Raw genomic sequence first — 26,013 nt, 5'->3', positions numbered from 1 at the left:
GAGGCAGTGGAGGGGCAGAGAGGTTGAGTGCAGTGGAAAGGAGTGATCCACGCTCAGGACAGGACTCTGAGGAGCCGGGAAGATGGGCCCAGGGCACAGGTGGCTTCTTCAGCAGGAGTAGACTCTGCAGGAGGGGAAGGACTAGACCAGTGGGCTCTCAAAAGCTGACTCCACAGGGGCCAAGAGGATCCCAATGGATGAAATGGGCCTGCGCCAGGCAGTCGGGAGCAGCAGGATGCGGGAAACAGGAAGAGGGGCTGCAGCAGGCACTGTAGCCAGTTGTAACCACACAGAACTCAACCCCACTGTTGCCAGATCTTCTGGATTTATGTGTGCTCTTTCACAACTGCAAATTGTGGACAAGGTCTAATTTTTAAAAGAATACTGTGCAGGACAATTGAAATATATTGGGTCGACTTTGGTCAAGGAACTATAATGTGACCTCTGGACTGGATTGCACACTTCCTCCCAGCCCCTCTGCTAACACTCTCACACTCTCAAGGCAAATTAACAGAAATTCTACATAAAATGACCTCAGAATAAAAGACAACTTATCAAAAACAAATACCAACAGACAAAGTAAAAAGGGTCCTACTTCATGGAAAATTTTTAAGTCTCTTAAATATTGTCTGAGTAAACTTAGGGAAGTGAAAATATAAAGAATATTTCCTTAAATGTGAAAATAAGAAAATCAAAACCACTATCTATAAGATACTACCAAATTGGGATTGAGAAAAAAAATGTTCCTACAAGCTGATGGTATTAAGAACATGGCAAAAGAATCTAGGGTTTCAAGAAGTTAGAATGGGAACAAATTCCAAGATAAAAAATATGGGAAACAGGAAATAACACTAAGAAGAAAAATCTTGAAACTTTCACCAATATGCTTATTAAAGCAATAGTTGCTTCTCTAAAATCAGTTAGCTGACAGAGCATTACAACAGCAAAAAGAAAAGTAAAATTACAAGGCAATAAAAATCAGTCCCAAGAAAGAAGACTTAAAATCAGTATCAGTGATTTCTAAAAACTGGGAAAATGTCAGTTACATGTGAATTAGCATTACAATCAATGGAATAAACCAAAACACATTAAAACGTATTACAAGAAATGAACATAAAATCAGATTGACAAAAAAGATAAAGATTCAGAAAGAAGTAATAATAGCATAATAAAGAAAACTAATAACACAAAAGGACACTTGGTCCTCAGAAATTTGCTAGATAACTTTTCAAAACTTTGCAAAAAGGAATGTATTACATAAATTGTGACACACCAAAGACCAGTATGAAATAAAGGATATAACGCAGGAAGGACAGCACAGACTAGAATGACTACAAATTACCGTCACTTATGAGCCTGAAGCCAAACATCAGGAATGGTGTGGTAGGGAGAACGTGGTGTTCTGTTATAACGGGTGTTGAGCTCACGGACAGAACACGGGAGAGACAGACAGACAGAATGCTGGGGGTGGGGGAATGGGGCAGGAAGAGGAGGTAGGGGAAAGCCAATGTGGAAAAGTTAACATCTGGGGTATATTGGAGTTCCTTGTACTCTTTTTCCCAATTTTCTCAAAATCTCATATTAAGAGTTAAAAAAAAAATGACCACATGATCCAGGACACACACACAAACACACATACTATATTAACTCAAAGTTTCATCAAAGAAAACTTACTTTAACTACATGAGTTACATTATTTTGTTTTATGTTACTCTATTTTTTTTTTTTTAACCGCTACACCAGTGGTTTTCAACTGGAGGCGATTTTGCCTCTCAGGGGACATTTAAATTTGTCTGGAGACTTTTTAAATTGTCACAACCGGGAACTGCCACTGGCATCTGCTGGGATACAAGAGACTTTTATGGATTTGCAATAATTCCTCCCAGCTGAGCCTTGCCTCAATACCTGACCCACAAAATCAGCAACTATTTCTGGTAACAGTCTGGGGACTGCTGAGCTACGAGGACCTTCCTCTGCAGCAGCTCACTCTACATTCCAGGAGGACTCAATGCTCAGGAAGACATGTGACTGTTCAATCAGGCTGGAGCCAGCCCAGGCTTAGATCGTTCTTGGAAGGCTGTGAGGCAGGAAAAGATCAGCCTGTAGATACACACATGGGCCTTGGACATAGACACCTCAGAATGACCAAAAAAAACAAAGCTTCTTAAGTGAAAAAGCAAAGGGGATGCAGTCAGACCAGCATCCACCCTCTCAACAGAAATGCTCAGTTCTAGAAAGGAGGGGGTAAATCCATCAGAATGCTGAAGGGCTTCATCCTGGAATTCCATACCCAGCCAGACTATTAAGTCAGTGTGTACCAAGACACAGACTCTCTCACTTATGCAAGGACTAAAGACATTCATCTCATAGGTCCCCAGCAACATGAGACAGTGACCAGAGTAAACCCAGCAAGATGGTCCTCATCACAGCTGTGCAGCGAGACTCAGATAGCATCGGAGAGGAACAGTGGAGATTGTGTCCCGGAGACCTGGCAGGTGTGATGGACAGTGGTGGAAGGCAAAAGCGACCTGGTTCTCTCTGCTGGGGATTTCACGCCTCGGGGTCTCTCCTCCCTGAGACACAAGGCTCTGTGTGACCACGGAGAGACTCAGTAACGCTGGGTGAATGAGCAAGACCCAGGCCCGGAGAGAGCTGTCCTTCCCATAGACAGCTCCACGGCCTTCCTGCTCCAAGGGCATCAGAAATGGAAGCAAGAAGTCTCAGGCACCTCGCCACACCCTCCACAACGCCTGTGATCCCAGCCACTGCCAGGGTCACCACTCAGGCCCTTGGAAGTAGCAGTGACGGTTGGACAGTCTGGTAGCCAGGAGGAAATGAGACAAGACACAGAGCAAATGGGTTTGGGCTTTACTGGGGATCGGGCAGGCCTCGTGCAGGGACCACGCTGGGGACCAGGGCCCGCACGCCAGGCAGAGCTGATCCTCGGGCCCTGCTGGGACAGCGCGGGGCTCAGCTGCACAGACACAGCCACTAACAGGAAGGAAGTCGCGGTGGCCTGAGTGCAGGGAAGGGGAAAGGTGGGAGGGGACCCTGCTGAAGGAAAGTGGGAGCTGAGGCTTCAAAGGGTCTGGACGGGACAGGGGTTGGGGGAAATAAAAAGCGCTAATGAGGCCTTGGAGAGGAGAAGGGAATGAAAAGGGCAGAGGGATGAGAAGGCTGCAACTCGGGGTGCAGAGAGTCCACCCAGGCAGCAAGCTGAGCACGGGCTCCTCACTGCCATCTCCGGGCCTTACAAGGCCCTACTTGTTGCCCCAGAAGGCCACCTTTGTGTACACAGGCGTTGGGAGGAAGCGGCCAGACTTCATGTAGGCAGAGATCTCCTTCAGGTCCTGAGGGGGGAAAATAAGGCCAGAGCTCAGGGTCTGCTGCCACCAGGCTACGGCGGCCACTGCAGGCACAGCGCCTCAGGGCCCTCACGACAGCCTTTCCACGTGGGCTCAATGCGGGAGCATCACCCGGTCTCTTAGGGTCCCCAGCTCTGCTCAGGGCACTCTTCCAACCTAACTCACGGCATACCTGCATGACAGCCACCACCCACGGAGGCCCTACACTGTGCTGGGAGCTCTGGATCCACTAGACACTACAAGGCAGGCTTAGGAAATCCACCCAGCTACCCCGAAGGATCGGTTCTACTATCACCATTTAGCAGAAGGTAAACGGAGGTACACAGAGGTTCAGCAACTTCCTCTGGCTCCCGCAGCCAGTAAGTGGGACAGGGCTGGAAAGCAGCCTGGCTCTGGCTCTCTCCAGGTCTGGCTCTTTCTGACAAATTCCCCTCTTCGTCCCCTCCCCCAAATGAGGCCTTGTCACATCCTGTCTGCGCAAACATTCTCCTTTTTCACAGGGAGGCTCTTGGCTTGCCTGGGTTGGCACACAGAGCAGGGACCGATACCAGGACAAAGGAGCTCAGAACATGCCTGTGCAGCCTGCAGGGGAGCCCAGGGCTCACCCAGTGACTCAGCAAACCTGGATGAAAGGGGATAGGGGCCGTGGACCAGCACAAGGAAAACCGGGCCAGGCTGAATCATTCCCCGTAAGCAGAAAGTACACACCCCTCAACGCGGTACCTGAGCCCAATCTCACTGTGCCCCAACCCACCTCACCTCTAGCCCTGCTACAGCCGACCAGGCCTCATGGCACCCAGGTGTGCTGTGCACCATCCTCCCAGGATAAAGTGCCCAGATAATTTCTACAAGTTCAAGGAGATCTGGGCTGCATGTTCCCCAAGGCCAGGCCCTGGCAGGCCACAGGCTGCAGCCCTCAGCTCTCTCTTCCCTGTCCCCTCCCACTACCTCTTCCATAATCCCCAAGGCCGCTCTGCCTGGACCAGAACCAGCGCTGATGAGAACCAGCTGAGACAGCAGCTCTTGAGTGGAGGGAAAAGGAAAACACATTCTGTGCTGAAAACCCTGTTGGGCTACTGCCTCAATCCCCTAATCTGTGCTAAAGTAGGATTTGTTGCTCTCAAACTAGTTGACTACAGGTAACAGAGGATCTTCCCTGAGCTCCACCCGGTTGGTACAACTGGCACCTCACAGTCTGCGGTGCCAGCAGTTGCCCACTGCACTCACTTCCACACTGGAGTGGCCATCTCTGCATCTCCACTGCGCCTGGCACCTGCCTCGTACGGACAAGACCAGTCAACACGGGCTAAAATGAGCCCACTGCCCTTCTCACAGATAGAGCGCCCGGAATATCGGAGGACAGAGGACACTTCAAGATAAACTCCTTCGACAGCGGCACCCACCTATGCACTCACATCCAGCAGCAAGACAGCCCTGGGTCTCAGTGTTCCCCAGATGAGGGTCCGATGGGAGCAAAGCTTTCTGGAGACAAGGTATTAATATTGTCTGTGTCTTGGGTACAGGACCTCAATGCTACCTTGTGTCAGTCCTACAAATGCCAGCTACATACGCACTCCTGAGATGTTCTGCCGCTTCCACAGTGTCCTGGGCTGTCAAACCCAGGGCAGACAGGGCCTCAGGCTTTTCCTTTTGGCACAAAAAAGGGGGAGCCCTGACTGCTGCCTATAGAAGCCAGAGGCTGACAGGGAGCCCCCCTCCACCTTGGTTAGCTCTGGGACCTTGAACAAATGACTTACCCTCTCATTCTCAGTTTCCTTATCTGTAAAATGGAAGTGATAATTCTACCGGCCTTGTGGGAATGTTATACTGTTTAAATGTGACACCATGGATGTAATAGGCTGAGCACAGGTCCTGGCGTGACGCCAGTGCTCAATAAATGCTGGTTATTCTTTCTTTAGCTCCAGGACTAGGAAAGCGTCACAAAGGAGGGCAAAGGCATAAGGGACGCCAAAGAGGAGGAGGATGGGGTCATCACCTCAAAACGGGCCATGAAGTCCTTCAGGTTGGGGAACGCGTCCAGGCACTTGGGCTCAAATATACGGTGCAGGTCAAGGACATCGTAAGTGAGGAAATCCACAAAGGTGATCTGCAGAAGGGCAAGGGTGAGTGAGTCACAAGCCTCGGGACAATGGAAGTATGACAACTCTCAATCCCCATTGCCCGTCCCTTTACCTTGTCCCCTGCAAACCAGGGTTGGTTTCCCAGAACCTGTGAGAAGTGCTTCATTTTTTCAGGAATTTCCTCTAAGTATTTGGGCTTCAGTTTCTCCTGAGACAGAGAACAGCTGTCACTACCAGACACCAGCGTCCCCGGCACAGAGGCAGGCCTCCCCAGGGCTGTGCGTGGCCCCCATGGCCTCAGGTGAGCAGCCATCTTCCCCACAACTGGAACTGGATCAGTGCCCAGCCCTCCATTAATACCTCAGCATTGATTAGGCTCCTACTGACTACCAGAGTCTATCTGAGGTGATGGGAAGGCAGGGAGGATTAAGACTGTCCCTGAATCTGTCACCACTGATTCCCAAACAAGTCTCCTGTGGGTCAGACCCAGGAGCACCCTGAGCACCCGGCAGGCTCTGCACTGAGATGTCAGGCAGATGACAACAGTATGGAATGAAAAGACCTCAGGGAAAGAAGTTGAAAGTTCTACCTACTAGGGTGGTAGAAGAATGCAATGGACATTTCAGTAGTTTTCAAAAAATGAGGAGAGTTTCATGTTGAAAAGGAGGGAGAGGCACAGGGCTCTCTGGTGACCCTGAGCTTCCTATTAGGAAAACACCCTAATCCCTGTTGGTGTCAAGGAGAAGCACTAGAAAAACAGTAGCCCAGAAGTCCACATATGAGCGTGCTGTTTCATTCCCCCATCTTGTACTTGTTTTTCTCCTAACTTTGTGTGTACTGCACGAGTAGGCAGATGGGGTGAGCCACCTAGGAGAGATGGCTCACAGCTGAGGGCAGAGGGCAGAGGTACGGAGAATTCTGAACAGATGACTTCATTGCCTAGGAAATGAATTTCAACCCTGGGTGTCTGAACTTCCTAAGATTGGTAGGGACTGGTTTAGGGTTTTCATCTGATACAGTTTACTGTTAAGAGGGTCACTCTTGTACAGTTTAAGGAACCCCCTGGGGTATCAGTAGCCATTAAGACCACAAATCACGAATAGAACCAAAGTAGATATGAACAGAAGAATCCTGGCTCCTGACTCAAACCATTCCTGGCTCAGCCTAGGGAGGCACTCACAAAGTCAGGGCTGTAGCAGACCGTGGCCAGCTGATTAGAAACATCCATAGCCTGGTTCACCAAAATGTCCACACGGATCTTCTCCTCTTCGGTCTCCCCACCTGCCACAAGCACAACAGAGACTCACCCTCAAAATCCTATGCCAGCCAAGCCCAGTGGAGTGGCCACTGTCCCCCACACCCTGCAGCCGGCCCCACTCACACAAGTTGTGCTTGCGGGCAATGTAGCGCAGGATGGCGTTGCTCTGGGTGATCTTGTGAGCCCCATCGATTAAGTAGGGCAGCTGCATGGGCAACCGGGGAGGTCAGCTGGGCCACCAGGCTCCCCAGCATCTCCTTCCTTTAAGCAAGGGCAGACATGAGACCTGGCACTCACTGTGCCTGCCCACGGCCCTAGGTAAGAATACTGTCAGATGGGTGAGTGAGCTGGGACACAGAACACCATGGAAAGGCAGCGTGGAGAGCCGGGCATGAGAGCAATGGAGAAAAAGGCACCTGATCCCAAAACTTCTGAGCTCGGAAAGGGCATGGACACAGAGACACCTTCCCTTTCCCCAAACCACCCCTTCCTCTGCACCTACGTTGGGAAAGTCCAGGCCCAGCTTGAATTTCTCATTCAGCCACTGGCTTCTGTCATAGTCAGGAGCTGTGGTGGAGAAGACGAGTGAAAACAAACCTCCCCAGGGTGCAGCCCTCCTTCCCCAGGGACCCTCCCAAGCAGTCAGAGGCAACACCCCTGAGGCAGGGGGGTCTAGAACCTGAGCCCTTCAGTCTCCAATTCCAAGGTTGGGGGGCGGGGCGGGTGAAGAATGCTTGCAAGGGCTCTGGACTCTGTCCCACTAAGGCTTGCAAAGGTTTAGGCAAACCCCAAGCGGGGACCCAGCCAACCGCCTACACCAGGCCCAGCAATCCCTCCCAGCCTCCTGCCTGGGAAGCCTCACTGCCCCCTCAAAGGGCTTCAGGGACGGCCAGGCTGCAGCTCCGGCAGGTGGAGGCTGCACAGGGAGCCACAGGTGGCCACGGCATGGGCTGCCTGGTTGGGCAGAGGTCGGGAAAACAGACCACAGGATGCCATTACCGTCCCCCATCGTGTACATCTTTTCCTCATAGCTGGAGTCCGTGTATTCCAGGAGCAGGCGGATGGCGTGAGCCAGCTGGGAGGGAGGGCCCAGGTCAGAGGTGGAGGGACCCCGATTCCTGACTTTATCCGCCCCACGTGAGCCCCCACCCGACACCGACACGCCCCTGTCCCCACGGGCACGCGCAGGCCCTCGTGAGAGGGACAGGCAGCGGCTCCAGCAAGAGCGACCACGCCCAGCCCCGCGCCCGCTGCTCAGCCCTTCCCCGGCCCTGCCCGCGGCCCCACCGCCCGGGCGGCCCCTCCTCACCCCGCGGATGTCCCAGTAACCCAGTGTCATCGGCATGGCGCAGGCTGCAGTGGACTCACTCCGTGGACTGGCCTTGCGGGGCTGGGCTGCACGTTTCTGTGGGTGCCGGGGAGAACACGCTCTCTCCAACCTAGTCCGCCCCTCGGCTCTTAAATGTCGTCACTTCCGACAAGTTTTCCGAATGCGCAGGCGCAGGAGGCCGGGAGCAGCGCGCCTGCGCGTCACCGGCAGGAAGGGGTTGAGGTCCGCTGCGCCCGCCAGCCCGCAGGGTTCGGGGGGCCGGGTCTGGGCGGCCGGGAGCCAAAGCGGAGCTCGGGTCACCTGCTTCCCCGGCCCCGCCCCCATCCAGACCCCTGCTGGGGGGCAGGGCGGTGGCAGCGCACCTGGGAGAAAGGCCAGATCCTGAAAGCGCAAAGCTCTTCTCCCTTCTCTTCGCCTCTTGGCTGCTGAGTTCCCGCGAGCCCTGGGAGCCTCAGGCTGCCAGGGCGTGGCCACAGAGTGGTGTCCCCAACCCGAGAATTTAGAGCAGCACTTCATCCCTATTAAGTCATAGAAATGTCATGGTGTGCTCATCTCTGCTAAGTTCGGGAGTTTGGAGAGTATGTCGCTGGTGCTGGCAGAGCTGGGTCTCTGTTGTGGATGCTCCCGCCCATTTAGACTGGGCTCTGAGACCAGGGTCCAGGCTGAGGAAGCGACCTCTGTGTCAAGGAGGATTCCCGTGTAGGTTTGCTACAGTGAGGCGATGGCACCATGGAGGTACACAAGTGCTTGGACTTCTGAATAGTTACATCTCTCATTATACATTAAGAGTTTGTCATTCTGAGTTTTAAGCATCTTGAGGTAGGAATGATAACATTTCCACATTCAATTAAGAAAATGATTTTTTAAGAAAGCTATCATTCATGAGAATTAGAATTTTGAACAACATAGAACGGATATTACATTAGTATTCATCCATTTGGTCATTTCTTTATTGCAAAAATGGTTGTTGAGATCCCACCACATCCTAGGCTAAGACACACCAAGAAGATTGTACTTTGGCTGCCTAAGCCTAGAAGTCAGGTGGGAACTGCAGGGGATTTTGAAAATACGGGACACATCTTACTGTGTTTACACACTGAGAGGCAGTGGAGGGGCAGAGAGGTTGAGTGCAGTGGAAAGGAGCGATCCACGCTCAGGCCAGGACTCTGGGGAGCTGGGAAGATGGGCCCAGGGCACAGGTGGCTTCTTCAGCAGGAGCAGACTCTGCAGGAGGGGAAGGACTAGACCAGTGGGCTCTCAAAAGCAGACTCCACAGGGGCCTAGAGGATCCCAATGGAAGAAATGGGTCTGCACCAGGCAGTCAGGAGCAGCAGGGATGAGGGAAACTGAAAAGTGGTGTCCTTGAGAAGAATGTGTATGGTGTTTTTTGTTTGTTTGTTTAGACACAGTCTCGCTCTGTCTCCCCAAATAGAATACAGTGGAGTCACTATAGCTCACAGCAACCTCAAACTCCTGGGCTCAAGATGCCTCAGCCCCCCGAGTACCGGGGACTACAGGTGCGCACCACCACACTTGGCTGATTTTTCTATTTTTAGTAGAAACAGGGTCTCACTCTTGCTCAGGCTGGTCTCGAACTCCTGGCCTCAAGCAATCCTCCCGCCTTGGCCTCCCAGGGTGCCAGGATTACAGGCGTGAGCACTGCGCCTGGCCTGTATGGTGTTCTTGTTAGGTAGAATCTTCTGCATGTGAGTTCTAGCTGTCCACTCTGGTGTTCAAGTCCACTATGTCCTGCTTCTATCTGGTTGTGTCTTCCATTATTGAGAGTGAGGTTTCGAAGCCTCCCATTGTTATTGTAGAACTATTTTTCCCTTCAATTCTGCCAGTGTTTGCAGCATATATCTTGCTTTTTTCCCCACTGTGAGAATTGTGGCCTGTATGACAGAGAAATCGATTATCCCTCCTGGATGTTCTCCCATATTATCTATGCGGTCCTCATTTTGGAAGCTTCTGTATATCCTTTTTAAGAAAACATGATTTCCTGGTGGAATGGTAGTTTTAAATATCTGGCAATCTCTAACAATTGGTCAGAATCACAGGGTGAGTTAGTGTGCACTAGACAGAGTGGGCCTGATGTCATATAAGAAACAATATTTTAGTGGAGCATAGATTGTACCGGGAGTAAATATAACATCATTTATTGCAATAGGAATGAATCACTTTTGTACTCCTAGAGATAGACACATTACTTGAGTGGAATTAAACTGTTCCTGCAAGGCAGACTCATGTCTTTGAAGAAAGCAAACAACTATGGCAGCTAGAATGGCCCCAATATTAGTCCTGATTGGATGGCCTTGTAATGGCCTCAACAGAAGCATTTTGTTGGCATGAAGTCAAGGCCCAATATTTGTAAGACTGAAGGTTGGGATTAATGACATGAAGGAAAGATAATTACCATAAAGAGCCTGTGAAAGGGAAGTTGCCTTGTAAAGCTTTTTTTTTTTTGAGACAGAATCTCACTCTTTTGCTGGGGCTAGAGTGCCGTGGCGTCGGCCTAGCTCACAGCAACCTCAAATTCCTGGGCTCAGGTGATCCTCCTGCCTCAGCCTCCCGAGTAGCTGGGACTACAGGCACGTGCCACCATGCCCAGGTTGGCCTTTTACTAATTTATAAGGAGATAACCTGTGGGTCCAAGAGGGGGTTGGTCTTACACATCTTAAAGCTAATAGTAATATTTTAGGCTAGGAGTTTGAGGGAGCTTTGTTCATTTTAGTTTTATAATTCCATTAGTTTTCTCTATTTTTTCTTAGGAGTGTGGATGATAAGGACAGTAAAGTTTTTGGGTAAAAAGCAAACTTTACAGAGTTTCTTAATGACAACACCAGTAAAATAGATGTCTTTGTCATTATTAGAGAGATAAGGGGGAATTCCCAGGTGGGAAAACAAAATCAAGCAAAAATGTTTGCCGGTTAGAGCCATAGCACTCCAGCAAGGAAGCTGTTTATAATCCATTGTAGGAGGCACTTGGCTAAAGTCCATTTGGAGGCATGAAGGGCCCTCAAGACCCTGGTTCTTGTCCATGTGTCATCTTTACAGTTAGGAGGATCACGTTGTTGGCAGCAGGACATGTTTTAAAAACATCCTTCAGAATACCTCTAAAATTACCCCACCAATGTTGGTTTAATACTGTTGCCAATTTATCCCTGCTATTATGAGTAATGTCATAAAACATTTTTGCAAAACTCCACTATAAAGTATTTGGCGTTATGAGTCAGCCATCCTGAAAGCACCAAATAATCTCTATGCAAACTTTTCCTGCTTCCAAATGTGTCCACTTTTTTGAATCCAGAGTTTGTAGCTGACAGTTAGCCTCTTTGAATTCTTCCCGGGCCTATCTTTTCTGTGTGGTTACAGAAGCAGTGGGTTAGCATAGTGGTCAGCTGAAACATTACTAGAGATTCTGGGTCTTTGTGCTTTGAATGATTGCTTTCATTATAGCTATTAATATTTCCTTAGGTAACAGCAAAGCAGCAGTTTTATTAACTTCTTGTCCAATTTTTATAGGTTTCTGTTGAGGTTAAAAAACTCTTCATTTCCAAAGCATTCCAAATTCACAGACTCCTCGCAAAAGTGCATCTACTGTTAGTATACATGCTTACAGATTTACATTTTACAAGCTGGCAAGCCTGGTTGAGGGCAATCATTGTAGTCATCAAAGCAGATTTAATTTCTGGAGTGGTCTATATTCTAAGGGTGAATTCAGGTCTGTGATAGCATTTTTGAAAATGAACAAATAAAATTAGGTCAGGGCTATCCAAAGAGATTTCTAACAAAATTATTAAGAATATGTGAAAAGCACTGAGAGTTAACAGAATAATTTGATGACAAAAAGAACCTCTTTTTTAATCTGGGTATAAAATAAATGAATTGTTTTACATGACAGATCCAAATTCTAATTTTACTCCTTTAGTTCATTATGTTTGTAACAGATTATAGTAAGGACTCAATTAATATTCCTGTATTTGTATATACTTGGGCATACACAGATATATAAACATACAAATAGGTAATACTTTAAAGCTTTTTAAAAAAATTATGGCACCAGGCATGGTGGCTCACACCTATAATCCCAGCACTTTGGGAGGCTAAAGCAGGAGGATTCCTTGAGCCCAGGGGTTTGAGACCAGCCTGGGCAACAGAGCAAGACCCCATCTCTATAAAAGTTTTAAAAAAAATTAGCTGGGCATGGTGTCAAGTGCCTGTAGTCCAGCTACTCAGGAGGCTGAGGCAGGAGGATCACTTGAGCCCAGCAGTTCAAAGCTGCAGTGAGCTATGATGACACCACTGCACTCCTGCCTGGTGGCAGAATGGGGCCTTATCTCAAAGTGATAACAACACTTAACGTAAGATCTACTCTCTCAACAAATTTTAAGTGTACAGTATAGTATTGTTAACGGTAGGCACAGTGTTGCACAGCAGATCTCCAGAACTTATTTACCGTGTGTAACTGAAACTTTATACCTGTTAAACAGCAACTCCCCATTTCCTCCTCCTCCCAGGCCCTGCCAACCACCATTCTTGTCTCGACTTCCATGAGTTTGACTACTTTAGATACTTCATATAAGTAGAATCATGCAGTATTTGTTCGTCTGTGACTGGCTAATTTCACTTAGTACAATGTCCTCCAGGTTCATCCATAGTGTCACATATTGAAGAATTTCCTCCTTTTTAAGGCTAAATAATATTCCACTATATGCATATATCACATTTCCTTTATCTGTTCATCTGGTGATGAACATTTAGGTTGTTTCCATGTCTTAACTATTGTGAATAACCCTACAGTGAACAAAGGAGTGCTAATATCTCTTTGAGATACTGATTTCAATTCTTTTGGATATATGCCCAGAAGTAGGATTGCTGGCTCAATACGGTAGTTCTCATTTTAATTTTTTGAGGAAACTATACTGTTTTTCATAGTTGCTGCACCATTTGATTTTCCTACCAACAGTGTATAAGAGTTCAAGTTTCTTCTCCACAGCATTTTTTACCTTTTGGAAGGATTGGGGAGTTTGTTTATTTTATTTTATTTTATTTTATTTTATTTTATTTTATTTTATTTATTTTTTTATGTTTTGTTTTGTTTTTTGACAATAGCCATCCTAACTAATAGGTGTGAGGTGATATCTCATTGTGGTTTTGATTTGCATTTCTCTTATGATTAATGATATTGAACATCTTTTCATATATTAATACCTGTCAGCCATTTATGTCTTCTTTGGAGAAATGTCTTTTCAAGTCCTTTCCAAGGGTGGTTCAACATATGCAAATCAATTAACGTGATATACCACATTAACAAAATGAAGGGTAAAATCAGATGATTATTTCAATAGATGCAGAAAAAGCATTTGACAAAATTCTTACCTTTCTTGGTAAAAAAAAATCTCAACAAACTAGGTATAGAAGGACTTTACCCCAAGCGTCATAATAAAGGCCATATATGACAAGCCCACAGCTAACACCATACTCCATAGTGAAAAACTGAAAGCTTTTTCTCTAAGATTAGGAACAAGGCAAAGGATGCTCACTCTCACCACTTATATTCAACATAGTAAGTATTCAAAGTCCTAGCAGAGCATTTAGGCAAGGAAAAGAAATAAAATTTATCCACATTGGAAAAGAAGTAAAAGTATCTCTATTGGCAGATGATGTAATCTTATATGTAGAAAATTCTAAATACTCCACAAAAAAACCTGTTAGAACTAACAAGTTGAGTAAAGTTGCAGGCTACAAAAATGTGCACCATCTCCAGTCTGCTGTGCCCGCCGTAGCTGTGAGACTTCCAGCAGTTCTCATGATGTTTGGGACTAAGAGTGCTCACCTAGGGTCCCTCACAGCACTGATGTGTTCCAAAATTTGATCTCACACTTGACTGCAGGCTGTTCTCCTAATTCCTTTGAGAGCAAACTTCCCTCTGCTACCCTTGGCCAGCTGTTGGAATGGGCACCCAGCTCCCTGCCAGCTGCCTCACCCTACCCAGACAGAGGGCCCAGATCCACCTCAAACCAGCAGAGTTGGAAAGAGTCTTTTTCCTGCTTTTCGCCTGGGAGTGCAGGTGTTTCCCTAAGTAGCAAGTGGCAGTCTGTGTCGCCCTGCACCCTGGAATACCCCTCCCCCAGCCTCTGCTCCTGGGTGTCTTGAGGAACAATAACTGCTTGACAGTCAGTTCAAGTGTGACAGTGGTGTTTAGGAAAGAGCTATGTTCTCTTTAAAGAAGGGGCCTATTAGCTTTTACTAACAATCCCAGCCAATGTTTACCGAGTGCCTACTATGTGTCTACTACATATATTTTCTCACGAAATTTTCCAAACATCTCTGAATTATTTTTCTTCCCTATTTTATGGATGAGAAAACTGAAGTTCAGGGAAATTAAGTAACTTTCCTGAGGACACACAGTTATATTTGATCAAGTCCAGTCAGCCCCAAGGCCTGGGTCTACCCAGAACACCTACAAAAGGCTGCAGGGTGAAGCCACAGGACCCAGACATCCAGCAACGATCCAAGACTGTTTCCAAACACCGTGGGAGCTGATAATCCTCAATCTTGGCACGAAGTAAGGGACTCTCACAAGCCAAGCACAGTGGACGTTTCTTAGAATGCTTTGTGTCCTCTGTGTTCATTATCAGCAAAAAATGACACTTCACAAGGCCAGAATATCTCAGTGTCACGTAGATCCTATACGCACACCTAGACGGGAAAACAAGGCCACAGATAAGCCACTGAGAGACCAGAGCCAGAGAGAATGTGTGGGGAAGCTTCAAGAGCAATGCACCAGGCCCCCAAAATAGCACTGGCTGCAAAAAGCTCCCAGTAGTAAGCCTTTTGGGTTTACTGTTGCTGTCCCCCTACATACAAAGACAGTGTACAGAGAGATCAGGCCCATGCGGGGGAGGCCATGGGTGGCCCTGGCAAGAATGCAAAGCAGATAGCAGGGTTGGCCCCAGAAGACTGGAGCTGGGCCATCTGCTCGTTCGGGGGTCTGAACTGGGGTTGGGGACAAGCAAGAATCTGCAGGTAGCAATACGGTGAAGGTGATGGTGGTGGTGGAGCATCAGGGGTCGGGGACACCCCCAGAAGAGGGGCTGTGGAAACTGGGGCTCTCAGTAGACAAGCTGAGATTCCAGACAGACTCCTGCCTGGCTGAGAACTGCCCAATTAAACAGGAAGCAGAGGTGACGCTGGCTCCTGCAGCTGTGGCTGGGAGGGAAGGAAGGCTGTGGCTTCGCGGCACAGAGGGGTCCGGACATACCACAGACCCCCAGTTCCCTTACCCTGCAGCAGAGAGACCAACCTCAACCCGCCACCCGCTGCGTCTGCGCCTTCTCACACCGGCCCTGCCTCTCAGTCCCCGGCCCGGCCCGATGGCAGAGGCACGGCCTTGGTGCCGCACTGCGGGACCCAGGTGGGAGGAACAGCCTCCGCTCCTCGGGAGGGGACGCAGGCTACAGGGCAATGGGACAGAAGCCTGGAGCGCTCCTCTGGCCACAGGGCCCCACGCCTGCTCCTGGGCAACGTGGGAAGCCTGGTGAACGCCGGCAAATCCCACATTTGCTGGACTCCATGGTTACCTGTAGGGTTGCACGTTAACTAATACCCTGCAGAGGCCTAAATCCCCGCCTGATTTCTGGGAACGCCAACGCCAGCAGCGCCCCCTGGTGGCCAAACGTGTAGCTCCCGGGCCGTGCCTGCGGAAGCCCTGGCTTCAGCCCTCGCTTCAGCCCTCGCTCCATCTGCTCCCCTGCTCCGGCAAGGGGGTCGGTCGGCTCTGGCCGCATGACAGGGACAGCCCGGTTGGCGCCACCTCACCCTACAGCTCTTTGGGCTTTTCTGGGTCTTTGCCCATGGACTTAAGCCACATCCCGCAGTGGCCAGAACAAAGACTTTGGGGCATCCCGCGGTGCAATCCTAGGAAGTAGCATTCGGAGAATAATGGCCATCTTTCTTGAATAGCTGAGTGCTGGCCACTTTGCACATATTATTTTATTCCTTACCACCTCCCCATGAAATAAGTAGTGCTTATTACCCTCTCCTTACAAGTAAGAATACTGAGCCTGATTGTTTTTTCTCACTTTTTTACACTGAAATGAAATTCACATAACAAAATCAACCATTTTTTAAATTTAAACTTGCATCTCATTTATTAAGAATAGGGAATCAATAACATTTATCATTCAAATAGGAAATTTTTGAGACTAAAAGGTGACACTAGCCATGATTTTGTTGGAGGAGCACCTGTAACAAGTACTTTCTCAGGGAAACGGGGTCAGCCTAAAAGTGACAGAGTCAAAGCATATATTCAATGGCCGTGTGAAAAACGAACCATTTTAAAATCAGCAATTCAGTAACAATTAGTACGTTTACAATGTTGGGCAAGCACCACCTCTATCTAATTTCAAACATTTTTATCACCCCCACAAAAGAAACCCCATACCCATTAAGCCGTTGCTGCCATTACCCCCTTAACCCAGCCCCTGGAAACCACCGTCTGTATCATGTGCCTGTGGATTTACCTATTCTGGATTTTTCATATAAATGGAACATGTAATGTTTTGTGTCTGGCTTCTTTCACTTAGCATAATGTTTTCGGGGTTCATCCATGTCATAGCCTGTATCAGACCTTAATTCCTTTTTATGGCTAAATAATATTCCATTGTATGGGTATAACACATTACATTTATCCATTTATTTGTTGATGCACATCTGGGCTATTTTCACCTTTTCACCATCGTGACTAGTGCTGCTGTACACATGTGTGTACATGTATTTGGTTGAGTCCCAGTCTTCAGTTCTCTTACATGAATATGCCCAGAAGGGGAATTGCTGGGTCACGTGGTAGTTCTATGTGTAACTTTTTCAGAAACCACCAAGCTGTTTTCCACAGTGGCTGCACCATTTTACATTTCCATCAGCAATCATGAGGGTTCCAATTTATCTGCATCCTTGCCAACACTTGTTATTTTCCATTTTTATCCTATTGTAGTCATCCTAGGGGGTGTAAAGCTGTACTGAGCCTGATTTTTAAGTGGATTTATTTAAAATCAATTGAAAGAAAATATTAAGAGAATAATAGCTTGGAAGTATGTGGCTAGAGTGGGTGAAACTGGGAGACCCTGAGCTTACGGCTTGGAGTCCGCCGGTTTATCGCTCTTCAAGGACCCGCACAGCGTCCCCCCAGCAACCCGTACCAAGCCCACCCCTGACTCCATAAGAGGCTAGCAAATCCTTTCTACCCCTGGCCTCAAAGTGAGCTCCAGGCCATCCTCTTTAGGACAAATCTCTTCAGTCAGACTGAAGAGGCCCTGTGCCCATGCACTCCCAGGGTCAGCAGGGTTTTCAGAGCTGAGCTCCCACAGGGAACAAATACTGGACTGTGTCATGGGACAAGCCTCCCGTGCCAGCAGACTCAGCCCCTGCCTCTGAGAGAGGCAAGGAGACCCCTCCAGGCTCCATCCCAGGGAGGCACTGGGCCAAGTATCAAGGACAGTGCTGTCCCCTTCTACTGTGGCCTTTGGGACGCTGACCCCACACAAAAGGATGGGGTGAAGATGCCCCCCCCACAGTCCCAGAATGCTTTCCTCCCTGCCATCCTGCAAGCAGGTTCTCCCCACCCTTGCAAAGTCTGGTCAAAGCCCATCTCCTCCTTGGAGACTTGCCCAAGGGCCCCAAACCCTAGAGCTCCCTTCCTGCCCCGACCACCTGCAGCCCATATGAGCCTTTGCCAGGAGCTTTATCTCCTCACTAGGACTGGGGTGTGACCAGGATATGGAGGTGACAATTAGGTCTTCCTCAAAGTTCTGAAGGTTACAGGAAAATCCACTTAGAGGAGATGAAATCAACACCTGCAAAAATCATCTAAAAATTAAGAGGCATTCCAGATGAAGAACAGGAAAAGCCCAGAAACCCAATTAGGTTGTGCTGATGTAAAAGATGCCGCCTAACCGCAGGTGGCCCACGTATCTGAAGGAAGAATGTGGTAACGAGACAATGGGGGTGGAGCGGAGGTTTAGAGCAGCACAGCCAAAGGGCCAGCGTGTGCGTGTCTCCAGCCTTGCCCGGGAAGAGGGTGTCCACCGCAGCTAGCCAGGGGCAGCTCTCCACCCAGTGGGGTCCTGGTGTGAGCCAAGCAGTAGCTCTCACCGGGGGATTCATACGTGAGCCAGCCTGTCTACTGGGCTGCTGGGGTGGGGACCCAAGGGTGCCCACTGCATGAGTGAGTGACCATGGGTGCCTGGAGAGGGTGCTCCAGCCCACCCGGCCCTGGAGCCAAGAGCCATGGGCAGAAGCAGGAGCTGTTCCCACGGGGTACCGCCACCATGTGGACATGTTGGAAACTGCACAAGGACTACCATCCATGGGCAAGTGGGAGCTGAGATCAGCCCACACTCTGCTCCTCCGGGAACTCGCCCTGCACAGCTGCAACCACCTAGAGGGAGGGACACTCTTCTTTATCAAAAGATGCCATCAGTTCCATGAGCTGTCCTAATAGCCCATCTCCTAACACACAAAGGAGACATGGAGGTGAGCATCAGCCCTGGCTTGTGCGTGACCCGGGACCCCAAGCCGCCCACAAGGCATCTGGTGCACAAGGACTGGGTGTGGCAGGGGGGAGGGAGTGAGTCATGCACCTGGATTGTCCACAGTGGGGTCTCTAGCACCCAAAGCAGACCACCCTCGGGATACTTTGGCATGAATGTGCATTCCCACCACAACTAGAGGCACACAGGCAGCTGTGTGGGCCCTGAGCCTTGCTCAGCTCAATGATTGGGGTGGAGTGGGGGTGCCTGGAGCTTCAGTTGATTTACAGGCTCACATAGGATACTGCCTGGAACTCTCAGACCCGCTGGGTGACATCCCCCAAGAGTAGGCACAAGAGCCAGTGGCATCAGCGATAATGTGGCTGCATGTGCACCATCAGGCTGCAGGTGCCCCAGGGACCCCAGGCTGGCTATCACACGTGTCAAGGTAGATCACACACTGCACAAGAGCCCCTGGGTGATCAGGGGCTGAGAGCCAGCCTGTGCTCTGCTCGCCACGCTGTGCTTCCCAGCATGAGGCTGTGTCCACCCGGGGGGGGGGGGGGCATCTTTATTTCTAAACACACACAGGCACTTTATAAGGGCCGGGCACGGTGGCTCACACCTCTAATCCTAGCACTCTGGGAGGCCGAGGTGGGAGGATCACTTGAGGTAAGGAGTTTGAGACCAGCCTGAGCAAGAGTGAGACCCCATCTCTATAAAAAATAGAAAAATTAGCCAGGCATGGTGGTACACACCCGTAGTCCCAGCTACTCGGGATGCTGAGGCAGGGGGATTGCTTGAGCCCAGGAGTTGGAGGTTGCAGTGAGCTATGATAATGACATTGCACCCTATCCGGGGTGACAGAGTGAGACTCTTTCTCAAAAAAAAAGGCACTGTATGGGCTAGCGTGGCTCTGCTCGGGGGCATGTGGGTGCAGAGGAGAAGGAGACCCAGGGCTGACCCAGACTATTCAAAACTCTGGTTCCAACTCACCCTCATCGAGCCACCTCTGGTTGACCTTTTTAAAAAATCCTATGCAACTAGGCATGGTGATTCACACCTATAATCCCAGCACCTTGGGAGGCCAAGGCGGGAGGATCACTTGTGCCCAGGAGTTTGAGGTTATAGTGAGCTATGATGATGCCACTGCACTCCAGCCTGGGTAACAGAGCAAGACCCTATCTCTAAAAAAAAGAAAAAAATCCTATTCATTATGTTTTGAGTTCTTATTATAAGCTAGTGTGTTAGTCCATTTTGCACTGCTATAAAGAAATGCCTGAGGCTGGGTAATTTATAAAGAAAACAGGTTTATTTGGCTCACGATTCTTCAGGCTGTACAAGAATCATCGTGCCAACATCTGCTTCTGCTGAGGGCTTCAGGGAGCTTACGATCAAGGCGGAAGGTGAAGCGGGAGCAGGCGTGTCATATGGCGAGAGCAGAAGCAAGAGAGAGGGAGCAGGTGCCAGGCTCTGTGAAACAACCAGCTCTCACGTGAACTAACAAAGTGAGAACTCGGAGGGCACCAAGCCATTCATGAGAAATCTGCCCTCATGACCCAAACACCTCCCACCAGGCCCCACATTCAACACTGGGGATCAAATTTCAACATGAGATTTGGAGGGGCCCAACATCCAAACTGTATCAGCTGGTAAGTAGCTTACCAGGTCTGCTCCACATCTCCTGCAAGCTGGGTTAGCGTTCCTGTGCACTGGTCGTCTCTGGGTGCTGGGGCAGATGGACAGAACACATCTCCTGGTCCGTCTTGGCCTCTGCTAATGTATCGACCCACCCAGGACCCTCGATGGGTACTGCAGAGGAGCTTCTCTCCTTGCTCCTCCCCTCTCCCCGCCTCTGCCCCAACAAACTTCTTTCCTGACTCCAGGGTCTAAGGAAAGAGCCCAGCAGGCCAGGCACCTGCAGCAGGAATCGGCCTCCCGGCCTGCTGGGGAGAAAGGCAGATGGAGAGAGACGGAGACAGGGAGACAGTGAGAAAGCCATCAGGAAGGCAGGAGGACCAGCCGGGCGCAGGGTTACCCACGCCAAGAGACAAGAAATGTTCCCCAAAAGGAAGCAGTTGGTGGGCTGCGGTGTCTCGGAGAGGTCAAGGAGAATAGCGGGGAGGACTGGCCTTGGAAGGGGGATGGGCGGCCGAGTAGAAGCCCAAGAGTGGTGGGGCTCGGGGGACAGTTTGCTGAAGAAGAGGAGCACAGGAAGGTGCAAACTACTTTATGAAAAAGTCACTTAGGGTTACCCTCGCTGGGTGGGTAACACTATGCATAGGGAGGTGCCGCTCTCCTACCAGAAGAAGGAAATACAGACTACCGGTCAAGACAGGGCTATTCACAGAAGTGGATGACACAGACACAGCTGTTGTGGGTATTGTCCCAACTTCTCCTGCTACCCTGTGGCAAAACCTGCAGACCTCTCATCTCAGCAGCATCTTGGCTGGATGTCACTGTGTCCCGGATGATGTGGGATTCCGATGCTCTGAGACAGCTCGGTCTTGCAAGATTCTGGAGTTTGCCAGTCCTCTGGTGACAGCGCACCCTAACGGTTCAACTTGGAGCCTGTCAGATGTCCCAGGGGTTGAATCCTGGCTCTACATCGTGCCAGCCGAGTGACCGGGCCAATCACTTACCAATCACCTAATTTCTCTGTGCATTAGGACACACATCTGTGCAGTGTGGATAAAGATAGTAGATACTGCACGGTGCTGTTGTGAGAATTAAAAAGTTATTCAGGGAAAGGAATGAGATAAATAAGAAGTTGGCTAATGAAGGCTGGGAGCAGAAGAGAAGGAGCAGGAAGGAGAGGGGGCTGAGATGAGGGCAGGGGGCCGAGCCTCCACCCAGGAGGCCCCCAGGACGCGGAGCCAGCAGGCTCTCCCAGAAGGCACTCAGGCCCACGGTAGGGGTGTGAGGTGGGGAACAGCGAAGGGGAGGCTCAGAGGAGTTAAAGAGACCCAGGGGCACCTGCCTTCGAAAGTCTCAGTGGCCTTGTCAAAGCCAGACCTCACCCCTTGCTCCCCGCTCTCCACCCCAGCCCCTATTCACACCTCTGGCCAGGCCCTGACTCACATCTCCAGCAGGTCCCAAAGGGAGCTCACAGGCAAGAGCACTGGGCCAGGAGTCCTACGCCGGGTCCTCTCCCCACTCACCACCTTTGACCAAGCAACATGGGGCCTCTCTGGTTTTCCACGCCACTACCCATTACATATGTGTAACACTCGATTACTTCTGTTTAGATCCCACCTTGTTCTGAAAGGAGCTGAGGCCGCCGGTGGGAATAATCACACTCTTGTCTCATCCAATTCATCAGGCTATTATAAAAATTCAATGTAGAAATTATAAAGCACAAAACCAACATGATATTATTGCTATTCTCTCCAGAAGGAATTAGCTCACCTTTCTCTGGCCCCCCGATGGAGTTTCCATAGTTGTCCAAGTCCCCTGGACTTGAACTCAGCTTCATAAACAGTATTTAATCTCCATAACAAACAAATGCAGGTGGACCCTGATGTCCTCATTTTATAGATTAGAGAACTAATGTTCAGAGTTCATATAATCTGCCCAAGATCTCACAGCCAATACCTGACAGCTGTACCATGAAATGGTGATTTTCATCCAGGGATCACAAACTCAGGCAGCTCCCCGGCCATGTGTGGCCTGGGCCGGGTGGAAGGCAGCAGGGAGGAGTAGGGCTTGCAGCCCCATCAGGGCATTCAGGTCTCAATCTTTTACCAGGTTGCACCAGCCAATCACAAGGTTATTGCCAGCTCTGCCACCCTGTCTTAACCACGGGTCTTAACTACCCCCCTAAAAATCCCCTTTCTACCCCACAGCCACCATCCAGAACCTCATCACCCACATCCGGGATGTGGCAGGAGCCTCGTCCACGACCATTCTGCCTCCAGACTCCCCCACACTGGTCCATCTGCTCATCAGAGCCAGACACTGTCCCTTCCCTGAGCACCCCACCCCTGCAGGGACTCCCCGCCCCCCGCCCCCAAATCAGACACGTGGAACAAAGACTTTGCAGACAGATAGTTCTGGGTTCAAATCTCAGCTCTGCCACTTACTAGCTGAGTCATGTTGGGTAAGTTACTTAACCTCCCTGAACCTCATTCTCTCTGAGAGGGAGTATGTGATAGCTACAATGCAGAGTCCCAGGAACAGCAAGTGCATTCACCGTGGTAAAGAGCCTAGACCAATGCCAGGTGCTCATAGGTATTTTACCCCACCATCACTACAGGAAACGCACAGTAGACAGGCAAACATACCCTAGTGTTGCTTCCTTAGGACCCCAGGCTGGGGATGGGTTGGTAGTGGCCTCCTCTTTGCGTATTTTCCCCAAGCCTGGGAAGTCAGGGAAGAGGGCTGACTTGCCCAGCCAATAAAGGGAACACTCGCATTTAAACTCAGGTCAGGGCCGGGCGCAGTGGCTCACGCCTGTAGTCCTCACTTCCTGGGAGGCCGAGGCGGGAGGATAGCTGCAGCTCAGGGGTTTGACACCAGCCTGAGCACAGTGAGACCCTGTCTCTATTAAAAAAATGAAAATAAAAATAAAAAAAAAATAAACGCAGGGTAGTTTCTCATCTGCAAAATGGAGACAGAAACTCCAGCCGTGGATGGTTGTTGCACAGATTCAGAGAAGATGCCAGTGGTTGTAGTAGCTGCTCCAACTCTGCCCAGACTATTTGTTGAGGCAGGAAGGCTGAAGGCTAGACCTGAAGCTGAGCCAATGCCCTGGCCCAGAGCGGGACTGCAGGGCTGAGCCTTTTAATCCCTTCACAGACCCTGTGTCTGATTCTCGGAGGCCCCATCCTCACTCTAACAAACATTCAAATACACCCACATCCTGCATTAAATATAACTCTTCTTTGCTTTAAATTTAAGAGCTTTTATAAATTTGATTTTGAAATTACTTGACTAAGAGTAACTCATTTAATTTACTATTGGCTATGATTTCTCTTTAATCATCAGGAACTCTTGCCAAAAATCCAACTTACAAATTGTTTTCAAATATACTGACATTTGTCAGGGTACCAAACTTAACAAATATCAAAGTTGACATACTCTTTTCTCAAGGCAGTTAAACATTTGTCAATTTCAACTTTGCTTTTTTCATATTTTGCAGCCCCAAAGTTTTTCTTTCAGCTGGGGAAGGGGGGCCTTTAAAAGTCCGCCTTGCCCTCCAGAGAGGACAGATTTGCTCACAAAGCCAGGGCACTTGAATCGTCCCCATCTCTAGACACGCAGGCCACCCCGAGGGTCTGGCTGCAGAGACTACACACTCCAGATTGACTCCAGGGCATCCTAAATCAGGCATCTTTACTCTCATTTTGAAAACAAAGTGATTTGTCAAACATTGGATTAAATATGATTTAATGTGTAAACCTTTATTGGAATTTCATATTAATAAATTTGCAAATGAGGCAATATTTTGACAGAGTAAATGTCCTGAGGTGGAGTTTAGAAGTCAAGATCACTGTCAGCTTAACCAAGCACCCCTACCCTCACCCGGCCTCCAACTCTGCAGGAACAGCCAGCTCTCCACCCGCTCCCCTCAACTCCCCCAGGAGGGGGCGCCAGGGAGGTGAACCAGTGCAGTGCAGGATGGGATGTGGCTTGGCACAGGGCCCTCCAACTGCCCAGTTTGCAAAGTTTTGTGATTGACAGGGGACAGTCTCCCATGTAGATTTCACTCAGGGCCAGCCCCAGGACTGGGAGGTGGCAGATTTGTTTGCACATTTTACTGCACTCTGTTGGGGGCCTTTTAAAGCAGATCAAGTTTTAAAATTCCCTCTGGTGCTCACCCTCATTCCCCTCCCCTATCCAGGCAAGAGCCTCTGGCCCCTGACCTCTGACTACAGAGAGGGCGGAAGATGCTGCCTCCTTCACGAAGACACACGCACCTCCCAAAGGGTCTCAAAGAGGGGCGTGATGGGTTCCAAAAGGAAAGGAGGTGGAAGGACAGCGAGGAAGGCGTGGGCAGGTAGAGGGCAAGGAAAGGACTTTAATCTCGGTTCATACACTTTGATCCATCTCTATCAAGAACAGTAAAAAAAAAAAATTATACATTGGACCTGGTGACTTCACTCATGGGCATCTAGACTTAGGGCTTCATGCAGAGACAGTAATAGCTAAGATTTATTGAGCACTTACTTAGTACTTTATAACCAGCGACTAATTGAAACCTATGAGGAAAGTGCTATTATTATCCCCATGAAATGGGGTGAGGACCTGGAGGCACAGAGAGGGAGAGTAACTTGCCCAAGGTCACCCAGCAGGAAAACGGTGGAGCCAAAATTCAAACCTGTATGGCCTGGCTCCAGAATGCACACTGTCAGCCACATTAGGCCATGGCTATTCTTAACAGAAAAGAGCTGTAAGAGTAAATCATGGGCAGGCTCACCCTGGGGCAGTGCACTGTAATTAAAATTTATATTTAGAGTATTTTCATGACGTGGATTTATGTTAAAATAATTTGAAAAACACAAAATTATACCTATGTGATCTTAACTCAAAAATACGTTTTAAAAGAACTGAAAGGAATACATAGATAAAATGTTTTAAAAATATGTATACATATATCTCAATCATACAGCAAATATTTGAAGATTACATTATGAATGGGTGGGCAAAGAATTTATGAAGACCAAAAAAAAAAGATTATGAATAGGCTTTTTTCTTCTTCCCATTTTCTTATATTTCCCAAATTTCTTTAATGAAAATGATTTTCTTTTCACATAGGAGGAAATTTTAAGACCTTACTGTTTTAAGATTATTTGCTCTTGATAAATGTTTGAAAGAGAAATTTCTGGCAAACTGGAAAACCAGAAGCAAGTTGTTTAAAAAATAAATCGTGGAGAGTTTGCTAAAAAATTCTTTACTCTTTAGTAATATTACTCTTTTAGTAATATTCTTAGAGCTAGGCCTTAGCACACACGGAAAAACAGGAGACAAGAAAATGGAATGAAGGATTCTATTAAATAACAAATTCAATGAGTAGATGTGGAGTCCTAAGTGCTGGCAAATGGGACAGGCAGTTCTTGTCTTCAAGGGACCTTCTAGAAAGATCTTCTGGCTCACACCTGTAATCCCAGTGCTTTGGGAGGCTGAGGCGGGAATATTACTTGAGTCCAGGAGTTTGAGACCAGCATGTGCAACATAGCAAGACCTCATCTCTAAAAAAATTTTTTTTTAATTAGCTGGGCATGGTGGTACACACCTATAGTCCCAGCTACTCAGGAGGCTGAGGCAAGAGGATCATTTAAAGCCCAGCAAGTCCAGGCTGCAGTGAGCTATGATCCCACCACTGCACTCTAGCCTGTGCAAGAGTGAGACCTTGTCTCAAAAAAAAAAAAAGAAACAAAGATCTAATCCTGCTTCCTTGTCAAAGACAAGATACAGCTTGCTTATATTATTAAATATAGTCATCTCCTTG

At 48.8% G+C, this 26,013-nt stretch overlaps 1 protein-coding gene across 1 annotated transcript; it reads right to left on the bottom strand.

Moving 5' to 3' along the window:
• Window positions 1–2,853: 2,853 nt before the first annotated feature.
• On the bottom strand, window positions 2,854–8,166 carry GSTM4 (glutathione S-transferase mu 4). The gene is made up of 8 exons (XM_045546740.1): window positions 8,014–8,166; window positions 7,704–7,779; window positions 7,207–7,271; window positions 6,828–6,909; window positions 6,627–6,727; window positions 5,559–5,654; window positions 5,362–5,472; window positions 2,854–3,350 (listed from the first exon to the last, which is right to left on the bottom strand). The coding sequence occupies exons 1-8, from the start codon at window positions 8,047–8,049 to the stop codon at window positions 3,261–3,263; spliced, it is 657 nt and encodes a 218-aa protein (XP_045402696.1). The 5' UTR covers window positions 8,050–8,166; the 3' UTR covers window positions 2,854–3,260.
• Window positions 8,167–26,013: the final 17,847 nt, after the last annotated feature.

The sequence above is a fragment of the Lemur catta genome, chromosome 3, assembly GCF_020740605.2.
Source record: "Lemur catta isolate mLemCat1 chromosome 3, mLemCat1.pri, whole genome shotgun sequence".
NCBI lineage: Eukaryota > Metazoa > Chordata > Mammalia > Primates > Lemuridae > Lemur > Lemur catta.
This window is presented reverse-complemented; position numbering and strand designations above follow the sequence as displayed.